Source organism: Toxorhynchites rutilus, chromosome 2, assembly GCF_029784135.1.
Source record: "Toxorhynchites rutilus septentrionalis strain SRP chromosome 2, ASM2978413v1, whole genome shotgun sequence".
Classification (NCBI taxonomy): domain Eukaryota; kingdom Metazoa; phylum Arthropoda; class Insecta; order Diptera; family Culicidae; genus Toxorhynchites; species Toxorhynchites rutilus.
The window spans coordinates 299273992-299293443 of record NC_073745.1 but is presented as its reverse complement, the minus strand read 5'-3'; the positions used below and the strand labels follow the sequence as shown (position 1 = coordinate 299293443).

Below are 19452 nucleotides of genomic sequence, written 5' to 3'. Positions count from 1 at the left end.
CCACAAAAAATAATCGTATGGAACAAATTTTCCTTAAATATTACGTTTATTAAGCCTACAACAAAAATTATTCAAGGCTGTTGTTAAGCAGCAGCACTGTCAATCAACTTCATGATTTTTTTATACTATCTGCATCACCTAACAGCAAAGGAGTGTGACATCCTAAGGGTGGGTTTAGACTAGTGATATATTCATGTGAAGAAATATGATGAGATTTATAGAAATCGTATCAACCGTTTACACTAGCGTGAACTTCTATAATGAATATATTCATATTTTCGGTGAATTTATTCACCTGAAGTAGAACTGCATCCAACTTCAGTGATTTCTCACCAGTGAGAAATTCACAAGCGTTTACATATGCTGAATTTATTCAAGTTATATATACCTCGAATAAGTGTATCATATTTATTCTCACCCGTTTACACCTATTTTCACGTGAATAAATCCATCTATAGCTATAGATCTCCCTAATGTAAACCCGTCATAAGACACTTTGTGTCCGCCAGACATAGTCGATCTGGTATTTACAACATCCTCTCCTTGTCGCTCCTTAAGCCGGGAGATCAAAACAACCGGCCAAACGGTGAAGGAGAATGTGGCCAAAATGGACATTTTTATGCGGAAGCGTCAGGCGAGACCGGCCGTATCTGAGCAGCAGGCAATCACCCAGAAGGAATAGCTTGAGATGCTGGTGAAAAACTTCTTTCCGGCGAAAGAAGTGAAAAGCTTCTTTTCGTGCTCATGATGGAAGACGAGACGTGCTTGATGCTAGAATTCAACGAATGGCCGGGGACCGGGTACTTTACGTTCCCCAGGTAAGCGATGACGTCGAATATATCATCCACATCAAGTTCTCGAAGAAGGTCCTTTTCTGACAGACGAGAAGGGAATGTCCAAGCCGCTCTTCTTTCGAGTCATATGGTGAACGGGGAACGAGTACGAAGTGCTTGCCGAAACATGCGAAGGTGATGTAGTCTTTATGCCGAAACGGGGATCAGCCCATTATGCCAAAAGATCACTGGAGAATGGATAATGGACCGGCTGGAGATAAACATTGTCGCGTAGACCGCCAACCTTCCCAACATACCCCAGCTGCGGCCTATAGAAAACTTTTAAGCGAATGGCCGAAATGGAGAGATAGCTGACTACCAAAGTCACGGGAAGGTAAAAGAACATGTCGACATACATCTTTTCATCAGCCATGATTGAGGTTTCGGCCAACATTTGCTTCATTTGCGATACTTCATCAAACAACCCTGCATCTTCCTGTCCAGCATACACTAGTTCTTCCGGCTTATTTAACACGTTAAGCCCTGACCGAGCTAGAGGACCAAAGATGAACTTTTCGTTTAACTCACGTTGGTCCCTGCGGATCAATAGGGGACTTTTATAAAAATCATTATAAATCTTTATAAAAATCTTAAAAATAAATCTGTCGTTTCCTGTTGACACTCGCTAAACAAAAAGTCCACTGTCGGTGCGATGAAACCAGCTCAACGTATTAATCGTTGAATGCATTGGAAGCGCTCTTGAACAGTCTGACAAATAAAAGTTTTATTTTGAGGTTCATCCATTCAAGAAAATCAAGATGATCAAATTGTAATACTGAAATATATTGATATCGCGGGACATTTTCGTTCCTTTTGCCAAACGCGGGACGTTTCGCGGAACGTAATCCTACGCGGGACATTCTGGTCAGTCTGGTCAGTTTACATTAGATATCTAAAGTTCACAAGAAATATAAAGATCTTATTAATCTTTCATAACCTCACATGATATATATATATATATAGCTGTTCGCTCAAGTACGGACCGGTACGGAACACATAAAAAAAATCAACAGCAACCTTAGCTCCAAAAAGGCCAATAAATATTGAAAAAATGCACTAGGTGATTTTTCTTTGTAAAAAACAATCATAGTTTAAGGCATGGAGTTTCAAATAAATCATGTAGAACATTATTACAAACATTTTTTTCTTCATACTTAAAATACGATACAAATTGATGAAAAGACGAACAATAAAAAATGGTCGAAAAACGATACTGTCCCGTTCAAAATGGTACGTTTGGTCAGCGTGGTCAAAAACATAAGTGATTCAGGAATTACACACACCAAAACACACGGTTTGGTGTGCATGTTATTACGGTGCTATCATCGAAACGTACTTTTTTCAAAAATGCTGAGAGTCGCACGGTTATCGTAGACATCGAGCGTTATCGTGGAATGTTTACTGAATTTTTTTTTGAAATATGATGAAATCGATGGTGTTGACATTCGCTTCCAATAAGTTGGTGCAACACGCCACACAGTCACAGTTACGATGTATTCATTACGTGTCCAGTTCGGTAATTCGATAATATCGCGAAATAGCTATCGGTGAAGTTGGAACAAATGCGTCTTGGCAAAGTGTTGGCAAGATAGGTTTTCTACACTTTTTTTTTTGAGAACCTACAGAATAAACTGACTCAAATTTAACGTGTTTCAAGTATTCACTTCGGTTCTGATGATTGGTTTTAAAAAATGCTTCTGTTGCAAAAAGCCGGAAATTCTGTGCAAATCAGTTCCGATCTGTGAGTCACTGTTCTGTAGGGGTTTGCCAGTTTGCTACTTTTCGTCGGAAGGCTACTATAGTTACTGAAATTGTACGTTCGTGACAGGCGGAACTGGTCTGGAACTAATTATTCACCCCGAAGAAAACACTGTCTAATGTTCACCTAAAACAATATATTCATTTTTACTTAACACCTAATCAAATAACGCTAACAATCTTTTCGTTCGGAACCTGTACAACAATATTCCACCGTTTGGAACAATGCATTCGCTTAGCCCTGGGTAGCCTTCAACCGGGCGATGGTGGAGTCAAGCAGAGCCAAATCGAAGTCACGATTGTTGGTGGCACGCAGATCCTGCAGTAGCTTGATAACGTGGTCTGGTGCTGGTGGCTCAATCGGCAGATGGGCACCCTGTGGCACGAATCCGTTCTCATCGGCGGTGTAACTCAGCTGAATGTCCACACCTTCGGGGGCCACGAAACCAAACTGTCCGCTAGCTCTGATACCATCCTGGCTTCGCTGGTTGGCACGGATACCGTTGCTGGTTTCGTAGTTATACGCATAGCTGCCATCCTCGTTGATAACCGAATCCTGGGCCAGGATAGTTGCGTCAGCGTCACCAGTGGTGCGACCACCAGTGGAATGACGCGGTGGGGCTGCGAATGCCACAGCTACCAGCAGGGAGGCGATATACTGTGGCGGAAGAATCAAAGTTCTGATTAATTCTCAGCCCGCAAAGTGAATCGAAGGAGAACAAACTCACCAATTTTTTGTACATGTCCAAAGCCTTAGATTGTTCGAGCGCTCAGCGAAGAAGAGATGATAATAGAATGAATCGAAGATGGGTACTGAATATCTTCTCGAAAGCATGCATATGTTTTTATACTCTTTACACGCCGAACGCATCTTCGCACCCCCAAAAGAGCACGAACTTGGACCCGCGCTAAAGCTTTTCGGTTCTGCGCGCCAGAATCCGATTGCGCCACCTCTGGTAGCGTGAGGGTGGCAAAAAAAATTTGACTAACATGTCACATTCGGCTTGTTTGACCCGCTTGCAGAAGAAACAGACTGGCTTTGTTCCAATGACCTTATCGATCATATTAATATTCGAAAATGATTATCAGATAATGATCGATCAACCGGGGAGGACGGGATGACATGTTATCTATCAGCGGCACTTTGACATATTAACATTCGCATCAGCCGATACATTAGTATCTGCATTAGCATCGACGGATTGTATAAACACGCAGCTGGTGTTGATGGAATACTTCACGATTCGCTGTCCATCTCTAGTCGAAATTTATTAAATTAGATTCAATTATTTCTTATGTTTAAACTACATCCGTGTGGATATATATGGTTGTGTCTTAGAGATGATGATGGATGATAGTGATAACAAATAAAGGGTGTCTCACATCAAATTGCATCACGGAAAAACAGCTGTAGAAAATTACCTAGTTGACCGATCTTCTTTAAACTTTTCTGCCATATAATTCATTTCCGAAGAATATTTTCGGTTAGCAAAAAATAACGAATAGATTTCAAGTTTGTATGTAATCGTTCAGATCTGTAAAATTGATCCAAATGATGATTTTCACTGCGAAACATACATATGCGTACGGTAGGGCGGGGCTAGTTGGTCATAGGGGTAAGTTGGTCAATGAAGATATCTTGGAATCTGAGCGTCCAAAAAATGAGCGATCTATGGATGAAAAATAGTGAATTGTTGATACAAAAAAATGAGCAAATTGGAAAAACTTTTTATTAAGTAGGTTAGAAAATACGGACATGGTTCCGATTTTGCCAAAAATCATTCACGGTTTGCGTATTATAAAATGTGTTCTAAAACTGGTTAATAACCATGAAAAAAAATCGGCTCAAACGTAAAATAAAGGTTTATTGTACGTATCAGATTTAAGTGTTAATCGGAATCGCTTTTAAAATTATTTTTATTGAATTTTCATGAACATTCTTTTTCATATATAGGGGGCCTAGTTGGTCAGACAAATTGTTCGTTTGAGAGCAACGCATAGAAAATTTTCAGGTATGCCGTGTTTCATTACGCAAGCTATAAATAAATATAGAAAGCATATGTTTTACTGCTAACCCCAGTGTATTTGTAGCGAGACAACCACCACCCAAACCACTTGCAATATAATTGTCATATATTTTTATTTTTTGCTGTAAAATTTTCATAAACGCTACCATTGAATATCAGAACTCACAATAATGCATTGAGTAATGTAGCATACCTGGAGCTATTTCTATATACAGGGTTTTCCATTTCGGGCTTCCGAAAGTATACAGCCCTGCGCTGACAACCGTTTGACATAGCTGTCAACCAAAGCGTCATATCGTTAGTTGAATGTCTGTCATTTTACAATATAGATCGTTTTAGCATCGCACAACGTGTTAATTTTGTTGAATTATACTATAAAAATGATGAAAACCCGGCAAATGTTTTTCGAGCATTACGGACGGATTTTGGTCGTCATGGACGGCCTACAGAGCACACAATCGCTAATGTAGTGCGTAAATTCTAACAAACTGGATCCGTAGCGGATATTGTGAAACCTGTGCATCATCGTAATGTGCGTTCGGCCGAAAATATTGCTGCTGTTGCTGCCAGTGTGGAGGATGACCCGAATGTTTCGATTCCACGGCGTGCTCAGCAATTGGGCTTGTCAAATACATCATTGTGGCGAATTTTGCATTTGGACTTGCACCTACATCCATATAAAGTCTAATTGATACAAAAATTAGAGCGTGGTGACCATAGAATGCGTCGGGCATACGTCGATTGGGTGAACGAACAACAGCAGCAAAGTGCTGAATTTTCGCATCAAATTTTCTTCACCGATGAGGCACATTTCGAGCTCGGTGGCTATGTGAACACCCAAAATTTCCGTATATGGGACTCAGAAAATCCACACGTGATTGTTGAGAGGCCATTGCATCCGCCAAAAGTCACTGTTTGGTGCGCATTATGGTCTGGTGGAGTCATCGGGCCGTATTTCTTTGAAAATGAGGACGGCGAGACGGTAACTGTGAATGGTGAGCGCTATGGCCGCATGTCAACCGATTTTTTTTGCCACAAATTGAAGATATGGATACGGATGACATGTGGTTTCGGCAGAACGGCGCCACGTGCCACACAACACGACCGAACATAGCCATATTGCGAACGAAATTTGAGGGACGCATAATTTCGCGTTTTGGTGATGCCAATTGGCCGTCCAGATCATGCGATTGCTATTTTTTTCAACCCGCTAGACTTTTTTTGTGGGGTTATGCGAAATACCGTGTCTATGCCAACTCTCCGCAAACTCTTGAACATTTGAAAGACAACATTCGTGAAGTTATGACCGAGATACCGCCCCATATGTGCCGAAAAGTCGTCGAAAATTACCTGTTCCGGATCAAGGTGTGCGAGGAAGTCCTAGGTGGACATTTGAATGATGTTGTATTTCACACATAATGCCATAAACCAAACTTTAATTTGAAATAAAAGTTCCATCGAAATTCGAATTCTAAGTGTGTTTTATTTCAATTTACTTTCGGAATTTAAAGTTGGAAAACCCTGTACAAAACAAATGTAGGCAAGAATGGAAGCGATTGTGCGTAGCAGGGATGCCAGGTGATTTTTGTTAAAAGTCTTGACATGGTACAAGAGAATATCTTCACCATAATATCGGAGGAAAGTTTTCCACACAAAAACGGAACTGTGATAACTCTTTTTGTTTATTTCAGCTTTGAAATTTTGGTTGTAACTCAAACCATATCCATGAAACTAATTGTAGAAAAGGTGTGTAACCGGAGAACCTTCGATTTGTGAAGTGGTCGTTTGAAAGATCTAGGTTAATCTATTGTATAGTAGGGCCAACATAATAGAAATTCAATGTCACAATCATTCCAATTTTCGAGCGCAAATGAACTAATGTCTTCTAGAGACAATATGTATTCAGACCGCTTCGTTCGCTGAGACTAAAGCCCTACTTTTTCGACGATATTTTCGGCCAATAGTTAGAATTTCATGGAAATAATGTCTTTTAAAAATCCACGTACGCTATCATACTGAAATGCCTACACATATTTCATAATGTCTTCAAAATGTCTTCACAAAATCAAATATCTTCAAAATGAAGACATGTCTTCAAATCTGGCATCTCTGGTTCACCACAAAGTGGAAGAGAGACGAAATCGCTAGAAAAGATTGTCTGACTAATTTTCAGAACGATGATAATTTGAAATTTTCATTAATTTGTTTTTTACTTGCCACATGATATTAGTTAACTGTTTTTGTTTTGATTCAATTAATTAATTTGTAATGAAGGAAACTTCTAATGGCAAAACGTTTATTATATGTTCAAAAAAACTTGCGTATTATTGATCAACTTACCCTGTGTATGGGGTTAGTTGGTCAATTTATTCTGAAATATAAAGACGTTAAATAAAAGAAAAATGTCGAATAATTGATTCTCTGGTTATTTTTTTATTGAAAGAGTAAAAGGTAAGCTTCATTGTGGTACATAACATTCTAACGCAAAGCTTCGTACTACAGAGTTATAGCCAAATTTATTCAAAAATGACCAACTAGCCCCGCACTACCCTACCTCTTATTTCCGAATTTTCCCTTTTTATTTTAAATATCCTTCTTTTATGTATAAAGAAATGCATAGTCATTTTTTTCTAATCACCTTAAATATTTTTCAAAATAGTCTATTGTTCTCATTTGGGTGAAGACAAACTCACAAAATATATGAATGACGCAGATCTGATCAGCCGTTCTCCCGTGATGATATTTTACACGTACGTGGGAAAATCCTTCTTTTACATATAAAGATTAGAAAGCTTTTGGCATATTTATTTCATTCAACTTCAATACCATAACCGTATGCTCGCACCTTACGCTTAACTCCACTCACAAAGTTCTGTACAACATCTGGCTGCATATTCTTCTGCATGGAAACCCACTTTTTTGGCGTAGAACTACGTCTTTCATTAAGGGTGCCAAATCAGAAAACAGGTCACGTTTTTATGAAATAAAGTTAACGTTAATAACTATTTTTGCCGGGAACGGATTTTGTCGATTTACATACCAAACGAATTGGAAATTCCCTAAGATTTACTTGATATTCTATACATCACAATCCCCTGGTGTGTACATGGTTAAAATTCATGAAAACTATAAGCGTTTCTATTTTCCCATACATTTGTTCTGCTGATTCGTGTGCTTTCTCGAACAGAGCTGTCAATAACGAGCAACGAAGGGGAAATCGTAAAATTTTAAGTCTCCGTGAACAAAGGAAAGGAAGAAGAACGAAGGGGAATATTTGCCTAGAGTATAAACAGTGGATCTCGCTGAGGCAAACTTTCAGTCTCGTTCTGTTTTCAAAGCAATGAACATCGCTTGATCTTCCTTGTTTTGCGTCATCACATGTCTTCGTTTCGGGTTGAGCTGTGGACGCGACCAAGTTATTCATTCGCTGATGTCTCTGGTATTCGCGTTGACGGCGGAATGGTGTCGACATCTGGATACGATATTAGTTTGTATGAGGCAAACTATTTTCAATCAGATTAGTCGGCCCTAAGGCAGTTTTAAATTGCTAAAAGGTGTATGAAAAATTTTTTCTTGGTGTTCACCTACTACGTACGTTGTTCTGACCCTAATTTAAACTAATTTCTATGAATTTTCAGATATTCTCACCAAAACTTACCATTATAATATAAAATTATCTTTAGACACCATTTTCGTATGATATTTTTTCACTACTTGCAAGCAAAAGAGATTTTCATTTACATAGTGTACTAATTTGATTTGGGAAAAATAATTTTCATTCATAATTTTTATTTTGAAAGTGTGTTCATTTCTTCTGCAAACCCATATTGTCATGCGTGCTCCCCCATTCCGTAATACGAAGCTCAATGCCGTCAACGCGGATTGCAATCACTGCATCAAACTGACGCCATTACATTAAGGTTCTGAGCTACACAATTGTGTGGAAAATCATCAAGCTAGTCTATCGTCGACTCACCAAGAAAATAAATGTTCTGGAATTTGGTCTGTGATTTAGTTTCGCATAGTGGTAGCAAAATTCTCTCCACCAAGGATGGCAGGTAAGCTAATCTAGACCGGCAATATTAACAATATTAACAGAGGGCTTCTGTTAAAAAGAGCGCAAAACAGAGATAAGTGTGTATATATTTAGTTGCTTCAAGCTATCGATATATGGATATTCATGTTCGTACGTACGTGTTTCATGACCCGTCCGTAAAAATAGTGCGGGAGGAAAATATTTGCGCTAGGGTATTAGTTATTAATCTCTGCTGAGGCAAATATTCAGTATTTTTCCAAGCAGTTAACATTGCTTGTTTTCGGTCATCAAAAAGGCTTCGTTGGCGCCTTTAACATTGCATTCAATGAATTGAACTGACGGTATGGCGAAGCAGGCGTTAATGTTGTGCGCCAAAAAAAAAGGTTAAGGGAAATACTAAGCATCTTGAATGTCGTGATGGAAAGTTATAAGTTATTTGAGTTCGCGTGCCAGTCGCAAAACTACTTTCAAATATGATTGCATTTGCGCTAATCTTGATCATAATAAAACAATGCTACTCTTTTCGAGGTTGTTGAGATTAACAGCTAAAGTTTATTTCATTTATTCAGTCACCAAGAGAGTAAATGTCGTTCTGGAAATTTTATGTGATTTGGTTTCGCTTGCCAGTAGTAAAACTTTCTTCACTAAGGATGGCGCTTATCATGAGCATGGAAAAGTAAAGCTAATATTAACAGTAATATTAACAGAAACGTTTTTATTGAGAATAGCGCAAAATGATGAGAAGTGTTTATATTCCTAGTAGCTTCAAAGTCACCGATGTATGGCTCTACATGCATGCTATGATGAACGCTTGCGACATACGATCAGCTAGTGTATTGTTCTGTGAGGGCATCACACATCAATCAATTATCGTCAACTGATTCTTTAATAAAAAAAAACTTTTAGGGGCGATGAAACCATTCTACTAAACATTTATTTCTAAAATTTCACAGCATTATAAAATAATATCCGAAGTTATTAACAAGCGACTTATATAAAATAACAACGTAGTTCTATGTCAAAAATTCGGTCGTATCTTGGACACTTCATGGATTGGATTCTTCATGTTTTGATTTGTCAAATTTGACTTCCTTGGTATGCTTCCGTAGTGCCTGCTTCGTAATAACTCAATATTTTTCGATGGTCCTTAATTTCGATGCGTTGGGGGATTCATGTCCTTGGATACGGAAGTGATCCCGTTGGCTTCGTACCACTCCAGAACATTCTTTGAATAGTGGCACGAAGCTGAATGCGGCCAGAAGATCGTATACGGTCCTTGTGTTGCTTCAACAGAGGATGCAGACGCTTCTGTAGACACTCCTTGAGGTAGATCTGCCCTTTTACAGTCCCGGTATTCACGAACGTCGCACTCCGTTTGCCACATGAGAAGATCGCTTGCCAAATCATGTATTTCTTGGCAAGTTTTGAAAGTTTCTGCTTCCTTACTGCCTCCAGAGCATAAAACTTATGCTGGTCGGTGAAGAACAATAGCCCCGGAAACTGACGGAAGTCCGCCTTGTGGTAAGTCTCCATGATAATATAATGAGGTTTTGTCAACATCTGGGTGTACAGATTTCGGGTCCGTGACTTTCCCACCATATTTTGTCGTTCGTCACGACAAGGATCCTTTTGCACTTTGTACGTATGCGGTCCCTCCCGGATTCAACTTTTTGGTCACACCCCTGATCGAAGCCTTCGGCATATTTATTTCATTCAACTTCAATACCATAACCGTATGCTCGCACCTTACGCTTAACTCCACTCATAATTGGTATTCCGCTTAAACGCTGTCACGACACGTGATCCTGATTACTAATAGAATATCAATTTTGACCGCATTTATCCTTCCGCTCGATGCTCAGAGTTAGTGCCTGAGTTAGCCAAAACAAACTGCCAAACTGACTCTTAAATTTAAAAAAAACGTTTTCAGTTTCACGAATGCGGTGGTTTGTTGGTGTGCGTTATATAGTCTGATTTGTTTATATTTGCGACGACAAATGTACAGTGTCGACGTCTGGTGGCGATATTAGTGCTTGGGAGGTAAATTATTCTCTATCAGATCAGAAGGGCCATGTGCAGTGTAAAAATATAACAGTTTGAATGAAATTTTTACTTCATATTGTTTTATTACCTAACACATGTAGTTCTGACATTCACTTAACCATTTGTCGATGCATTTCCTGTTTGTTCCACAAATAATTACTATTATAATATAAAATCATCATTAGACATATTTGTCGTTCAATATGTTTCTGCGATATCGGAAAAAACCTCTTATTTCATCACATAATATTCGATACGTTAAAATAAATTTTCATTCATAATTTTGATTTTGAAAGCAGGTTTATTCCACCTGAATATTCATCATTATTTTCGCCTCCCAATGAAAGCACACGCAGCTTAATGCCGTCTACGCGAATATACTTTTCAAAATCAGAATCCGAGCTGGATTACGATTCCAATAATACAAAAGCAAAAGCAGCAGGTTTTCCATTTTCAAAGTATTTATTTTTAGATTTTCCAAAACAATACTCGGATCTTGACAGTTCAGTATAGTTGTATTGGTGAACCCGAGTGCCAACTCGTGAAACATCTCAGTGCGAAACTAACAGCTTTCGGGCCGAACCTAAAGGGTGTGTCACATCAAATTGCATCACGGAAAAAACGCTGTAGAAATGTAGAAAAATTTCTTTTTATTCATACTTCGAGCCCAAGTCCGTATGCTCGCACCTTCCTCTTTACCCCGTCCATAAGGTTCTGTACAACGTCAGGTTGTAGTTTTTTTTGAACAGAAATCCATTTTCTCTTGAAGTCCGCCTCCGATTTGACAACTTTAGGGTTCTTCCGGAGGGCCTGCTTCATAATCGCCCAATATTTCTCTATTGGGCGAAGCTCCGGCGCGTTGGGCGGGTTCATTTCCTTTGGCACGAAGGTGACCCCGTTGGCTTCGTACCACTCCAACACGTCCTTTGAATAGTGGCACGAAGCGAGATCCGGCCAGAAGATGGTCGGGCCCTCGTGCTGCTTCAATAGTGGTAGTAAGCGCTTCTGTAGGCACTCCTTAAGGTAAACCTGCCCGTTTACCGTGCCGGTCATCACGAAGGGGGCGCTCCGCTTTCCGCAAGAGCAGATCGCTTGCCACACCATGTACTTTTTGGCAAACTTGGATAGTTTCTGCTTGCGAATCTCCTCCGGAACGCTGAATTTGTTCCTGCGGAGAAGAACAACAGGCCCGGCAGCTGACGAAAGTCCGCTTTGACGTAGGTTTCGTCGTCCATTACCAGGCGGCTTCGTCAGCATTTCGGTGTACAGCTTCCGGGCTTGCGTCTTCCCCACCATGTTTTGCCTTTCGTCGCGGTTAGGAGCCTTCTGAACCTTGTATGCACGCAGGCCCTCCCGCTGCTTGGTCCGCTGGACGAATGAACTTGACAAATTCAGCTTATTGGCGACATCCCGGACCGAACTTCTCGGATCACGTCTAAACTGCTTAACTACGCACTTGTGATCTTTTTCACTGACGGAGCATCCATTTTTGCCGTTCTTCACCTTCCGGTCGATGGTTAGGTTCTCGAAGTATCGTTTTAGTACTCTGCTGACCGTGGATTGGACGATTCCCAGCATCTTACCGATGTCCCGATGTGACAACTCCGGATTCTCGAAATGAGTGCGTAAGATTAATTCACGACGCTCTTTTTCGTTCGACGACATTTTTCCAAATTTACGAAAAATTGACAGTGAAGCATGGCCAACGGGATCTATACACTCTTATCTGATTATAAGCGAAAGCTGAAGATATAATTCCTAAAAATTAAATTTCTACAGCGTTTTTTCCGTGATGCAATTCGATGTGACACACCCTTTAGTGCGACACTAGGTTGAAACTGAGTGAATAAAAAAACGTTTTGACAGCAGTTAGAGCTGCATTGGGGTTGAAACGCCATTTTTCCAATTTTCGAAAAATTGACGGCAGTAGAAATACACTGTCAACAATACACTCAAAATTACTTGTACCCAAATTTTCAAGAGAAAATACCGAATGGGTGATGTATTACAGCGTTTTTTCCGTGATACAATTTCATGTGGGATACATTTTGTCTACTGCTTCTTGATGAAGAAGAAGACTACAGAGAGATAGTTGTTAATCAGAAATAACCTGTCCAATGAAATTTATAATACTGTTGGAGTCTGCGTCGTGTTAGAGCTCCGCAATTGCAAAACAAACTTCCCGAGGCTAAGCTTTCGGCATTACAAAAGCAACAAATATCGTTTTGTACGAAATCTATGTTCCGAAGATGGCGTTCGCTCGCACAGTGTCCTGTCCGAGATCAGAGACTCAGCAATTGTTGAGTAATTTTTATACTCGTAGTAATAGTTACAATGAGGTTGCAATGTTGTACAGCCATCTAATTGGCCCCCATTTCTTCAGTTCTTTCTTTAACACACAATCAGAAATTCCACCGAATGGTTCTAGACCAGGCAAGGGTGAGCTTGAGTCGCATCTTGCAAGTTCATTTCCCTCTATACCTCAATGGCAAGGAATCCAGTACAGTTGTACCGAACTTATCTGACTTAGTTTCCGTAAAAGGTAAATGCATTCCCTGACAATTTTTGAAGAGCACTTCAGCGCAATAAGGGCTTTAAGTGCTGCTTGACTGTCTGAGAACTCCGCCTGGGAATGACGAATCTCTATACAGTGGTAGACATTCGTTTAGCCGCACCCTATTTTTCCTCAATATTTTAAAAAATAAGTCAATTCTTTGTACAGTTTTGTACAAAAAAAAAAACACTATTATTATTTATTTTCATCGAATTCATTCTAAAAAAAAGTATAAATTCACTTTTTGTTTTCTAAGTAATTCAAATATGTGGAATCAGGGTGGACATTCGTTTAGCCGCATCCTAAAATTTCAATAAAAGAAAATTTGTGCAGCATGTTTCGAGTCCAATTGGTAGCTAATATTTAGTATGTGCACCTCCATTTCGGATCACTTTGAAAACTCGATTTGTCGATCGAGTCAGACAGCTTTAAAAATGTTGCCATATTGATTATAGCCCAACACTCCTTAATTACTGCATTGAGACTGGAAATGTTGTCAAATTGTCATCCGTTTGCATAGACCATCTCGGCTAAGATTCTCCATAGGTTCTCTATGGGATTGCAATCGACTGTAAGCAGGTCATTCAAGAAGCGGAATGTCCTTCTCGGCAAACCATGCCTTCGATTGCTTGGAAACGTGGATGCATAATCCTGCTGAAAAAACGACATCCTCGTTAGCGTTATTCTCAATATGGCCAATCAAAACGTCCTCCAGTAATTGAAGATACATTTCGGAGTTCATTCGCGTGAAAATGAAGCAAATGGGAAGCTTGCTGTGATAGGAAATGGCTCCCCACACTGTCAAACTTCCGCCCCCAAAGTGCCGTTGACTTAAATTGTTCTAATAGCAACTGGAACAGTCCGGACCATCCAAATTGAACTTTTTTCGCCGGAAAATACAACATTTCTCCATTCCTTGTATTGCCTGGCGAAAATGAAATAGTTCTGCTTATGGGTGGCGGTCAGTTTCGGCTTCCTTTGAAGTTTCTTCCACATGATGTTTGGTGACTCATTCAATACACGTTCCCAGTTGTGTTTGACGATGTGTAAGATAGATCATACCCTCATTCATACGTTTCTATAGCAAAATCAGGTTCGAACGTTTTTGAAGCTGAGTTGTTAAAGGGGAAGAGGGTTGGTGGGGGAGGGGCTCGATCAAGTCACTTGCACCCCTTTCCCTTTGAAGCCGTCATATAACGTTTGTGTTGTAAATGTTGAATTTTAAAAAAGAACGCGCGCGATGAATTACTAACAGTATCGCTGGTTCGATTAGTTTTATAGGAGTTCCTTATAAGGTTTCCCAAAAATAACTTTCCGAAGTCCCGATTGGGGCTCAATGAAGAATACGTATTGAATTTCGATAAACGTGTCATATATAGTCGGTCCATTCAATTTCCAGGTTTTACTCTTCAGTCTACCTAAAAGATAATCTAAATATGATTTCATTAAAATGTAAAATGAAATAAGCATAAATTAGCAAAATATATTATCGGTTCGCCAGATTCTGAAGGAATTTCATCTGTAACCTCCTTAGGTTGCTTAGGTTCTTGAATAAAAATATATAAATCGAGAGTTTTTAAAGCAATTTTTTATGACCTTCTTAGGGTGCTCATACACTGTTTGACCGAAGCCAAATATTTGACTCTTTTTGACAGATAAAATTTGGTCAACGTGTACTGATCAAATATATTCTACACAAAACACGACAAGCAAATATTCAATTATTGGATGCCTAAAACATTTTTTCAGTCTGTTCTTCGAACCTGTCGGTACATGGTTAGGTTACCTTGGATATTTCAGTTGATTTTTTTCCATGTTCGGTGTTTGATATTGTTTACTACTGTTTAAAATTGAAGAGTGGAAAACAAAATAGTGTTTGTACAAATATCAAATCAAACCTTATCTGTCAAAAAATATCAAATATTTGACCTCCGGGCAAACAGTGTACGGCCACCTTTAGGTCAGGAAAAATATCTATGCACTACGCACGATGAATAACGAAATGCATGACCGGTCGGATAAGAATGTATATTTTCTTCAAATCTCAATTCGCCGGATAGCTTGAGAGTTCACGTTTTTAGAACCACACCTTTACCGCAGTGAATCTTGATTTTTCTTAACCATTCCCACTAACAACTATCCCTTCCATGATAAACGCTAGGGAACCACGTTATAGAGGCGACCCATCTGGCCTTCGGGCGGCGAATATCATACTAACATTCCTTCCCTTCCTCTGGTGACTGTAAGGACGTGGCCGGCGTCGTTATTGACCATTTAAAACTCGAATCACCGAAAATTACACAACGAGAATGATTTGCTAGTTCCAAGCGTCATTCTGTGTGTTCTTTGTGCAATTTGGTTGGTTCAGGTCAATCACGGAGAGCAACTACGAATTGTACAGTCTACCCAAGCTCAAGCTCATGATGTTTGGTGACTCATTCAAGATGCGTGCAATATGCCTCTTCGTTACTGGAACAACCGATTCTGCCTTAATGTATGAGTAGGACATCGTTTCCTGGTTGCTTCGTGTCTTATTCGACCTTTAACCCTTTCATTACGGCAGTGTGCTCCGCCGAAGTGCTACCCCTGTACGGAGCACTGTGCCGAAAAGTATGCACATCGTGCTGGTGTGATCGAAGAGCAGTATGAATTTCATGTCGTCTAAAGACGACGCTCGTACACACAGCTCGTCGCGCGGATGTCGTCTATAGACGACGCTCGTAACGAAAGGGTTACGACGCAAAATAACTTTGCTGTTCCCATTTGTTGGTCGTTATATCCCATATTTCTGGCACTATTTAAAGAAATTCCGTCCCACTTTCTCAGATCTACCAATTTTTGTAACGATCGAGCGATCAGGAAATTTTTGTTCACTGAATATCTTTATTATTTTCCGCCCCTCTTCCGTCAATAGAATACCTTTCGCCATTCCTTTAAATTCTACGTAAATCACTAATCTGACCAACTTCTTACGTTGCACATCTAATATTTATCTTGTAAATTGAACATTCCCAAGTATTTTTTTCAAAAAACACAGATACAGGCTTGGTTATTATGCGAAAACTCGATTTTTATGCCCTGCGGCTAAACGTATGTCTCGGGGAAAAACGACGTTTGAATGTTTATATCCACCGATGCCGCCTTATGTGTGTGTGTGTGTGTGTGTGTGATTGTGACGCACGTCCTTTCAATAGAATTGACTTAAATATACTACCACTACAACAAATAAGTATCCCGATAAAAAGAACATTCCTAGTTGTTCTGTAAGTGTTTCAAGTTTTTTTCTCAAGTGCGGCTAAACGAATGTCTATCACTGTAGTAGCATGCCCGAAAAAGAACCTGAAACTATTGAGAACCAGAACGGAGGGTCCAAAGTCGCTAAGGAGGATGGTTATAACCTGAGAGAGAGGAGCCAGCTCGCATACGTTGTGATCAAGGCGCTTGTATAAATGTATAACAGGTGAAGCAACATCATCACTTCAATAAGAAGGGGATTACGGTTTGTGGAGCGGGGGTTGTTTGTTTTGTTATTGCTAGGATACGCCATTATTGCATTTTCTCATGCGAGAGAAGTGGATGAACTGGATGAGAATGAAATGCTACAAAATCATCCCAGCTTTTTCACATAAATTTGCGAAAGTCGAACATAGTAGGCATCGTTCGAATGAGCGTCGTGGCAGTTTGTAGAGAGCCGCCGGCAGCTGTTTGTAAACAACACCGACAGCAATTCCAATATGGCTGAAAGTGAATTTCATATGATTGTTTCACCTGGTATATATAGAGGCGCCTTGGTTGTGATCACCCTTATGTCAGCGCGAACCAGTCACGGTGAACCAAGGGGAAGTATTGAAATATGTAGAAAATTTCAACTTGACATTTTTTCGCAAGACATTTTATGTGAAAATAATTTTGACGGCGGACTATATCTTCCATTTCTATACTGGGATGTAAGTTCAAAACTTCGAGAACGAGAGTGTTACATTGGAGAAGCAGGATTTTGAGCAGAAAAAAACCGCTTCGCCGGTTGAAAGAAATGGTATGATAACCGCCTTATTCGAAAGATAAAATGTCTACGCGTTATATGTGTTACTTATTGATCCAAAAACTTGTTTCAATAGCTCAAAAATTGTTTTGAAAGCAAGCTATTGAAATCACAAAAATCTGTATATAAGCAGGTGCCAGCTCGATCATTAGATCATTTTGGAACAGTTACTGCTGCAAAACAAAAACAAACTTGCTGCTGTGAAGAACCAGTAAGAAGAAAGCTGCTGCTACTGCTGGTGTAGCTGCCCGAAAGCAAAAGTCAAATAAATCCCTAAAAATCGCTGCATGCAAGCCGAAAACGCCGAAGCCATGGAAATCAACAGCAACTTCGAAAAAAACTACCATCGTTACACATAACGCACAACACGAGAGAAAACAAGATAGTGTTTTCAGCAAATCAAATCCAGTTCTTTTCAGAATGAGTTTATGAAATACTGCGGTCAACTACATTCTTCTTGTAATTTCTTCGATCAAGTGCGATCAACGTAAGATTACAATGAATATCGAGAATGACAATTCATTCCTGCTCGACACTCATCAATGTCACAAACGGGAAGTGGGTGTTGTGAAGGAGGGCAGAGTGAGCACAACATTCATGTAGACTGATTGGAAGCAACAGATATGTTGGAAAATGGTATACAAATTATATCACACATAAAGGGGAGAAAGAATCTTGACCCGATTAGTTTTGTGGACAAGACTAATTGGTTCACCTTCACTATCGGTCAATTCGATTGGATCTTCAGTGATACTATTGCCTTGATAAGCGACATGCATGTCAAATTAAAAATTTGTATATGTCCATCAGTGATGGGCAGGAATATCATGGCAAAGATGACGAGAGACTGGTAGGATAATTCTCATCTTCATCCGAATCGTGATCACTGCCTGTTAAAAATCCAGACACAGCATCCTTTTTAGTCAACCGATTATTATTTCCATCGGACACAAACAAAATTCCTTCAAAATGCACCTGAGAGAAATCAATGTTAGCTCTTTTTTCATTGGATGATTAGCACTTATTTTATATATTCCACATATGCTGCATATTCAAATTGCATCATCGCCCACATTGTTAAAAATCAATTCATTGAGCTTGCAGCAGTAGGTCAACATGGAACCAGTGAAAAAATGAATGAAAGAATTCGCGAAAACGGAATGAACGATCGGAAAAAGTCACAAATGAGCCAAAAACACCCATAAATTCACACAAGATCTCCACCGACAAACAAATCATAAAAATCAGTTTGCTTCTTATTTCGGATATTGTTTTAGAAATCATCGTAATAATTCTTCAGGGCAACCATATCGAAATTTTCAAAAGTAAAAAAAACTTGTTTGAATGGGCCGATGCTGCTGGAAGCCATGATGTGGGCTGACCTCGTACATCTTTTATTATTTTCTACATGATCAGTGTTCAAAGTTTTTACCCCCCCCCCCCATATATTCCTGTTAGACGCAGTCCTAAGGCTGATGTCACATTAGGCGGATTCGCCGCCGCGGATATCGCGACGGTTTTTTTCTCGATATAAATTCGCTTTCAAAACCGCCCCGCTCTGTGTGACATGGCTGATTCACAATACACTGTAGATCATCCGCTGCGGTTTTACACGCGGAATCCGCCTAAGTCAAAAATCAAATCGGGAATGAAAACGCACAAATGTACTCACAAACAAAGGTTCACGTCAAGTTTGAACACTTTTCCCATAAATGAATGACAACAACTTGCTTGATTGAAATTGTCAGATTGGAATTTTCTTGATGAGAATGCGTAAAAATAATAAGAAGAAAACAAACTATCTGTCATTCAGCTGGCTCCTCTCTCTCAGGTTATAACAGCTGTTATCCATGGTTATCCGCGTTGACGGCATTGAGCTTCGTATTACGAAATGGGGGAGTAGGTATGACAATATGGGTTTCCAGAAGAAATTAGCACAGTTTAAAATAAAAATTGTGAATGAAAATTATTTTTCTCAAATCAAACTAGTACTCTATGTACATGAAAATCACTTTTGCTCGCAAGCGGTGAAAAAATATCATACAAAAATTGTGTCTAGAGGTAATTTTATATTATAATGGTAAATTTAGGTGAGAATATCTGAAAGTTCATAGAAAATAGTTTGAATATGGATCAGAACAACGTACTTCTAGTATGTA

At 39.5% G+C, this 19452-nt stretch overlaps 1 protein-coding gene across 1 annotated transcript; it reads right to left on the bottom strand.

The window, feature by feature from the left end:
* Nucleotides 1-2708: 2708 nt before the first annotated feature.
* On the bottom strand, nucleotides 2709-3401 carry LOC129770669 (cuticle protein CP14.6-like). Its single transcript, XM_055773631.1, has 2 exons — nucleotides 3320-3401; nucleotides 2709-3249 (listed from the first exon to the last, which is right to left on the bottom strand). Exons 1-2 carry the CDS (start codon nucleotides 3332-3334, stop codon nucleotides 2827-2829), a joined length of 438 nt encoding a protein of 145 aa, XP_055629606.1. The 5' UTR covers nucleotides 3335-3401; the 3' UTR covers nucleotides 2709-2826.
* Between the last annotated feature and the right edge of the window lie 16051 nt (nucleotides 3402-19452).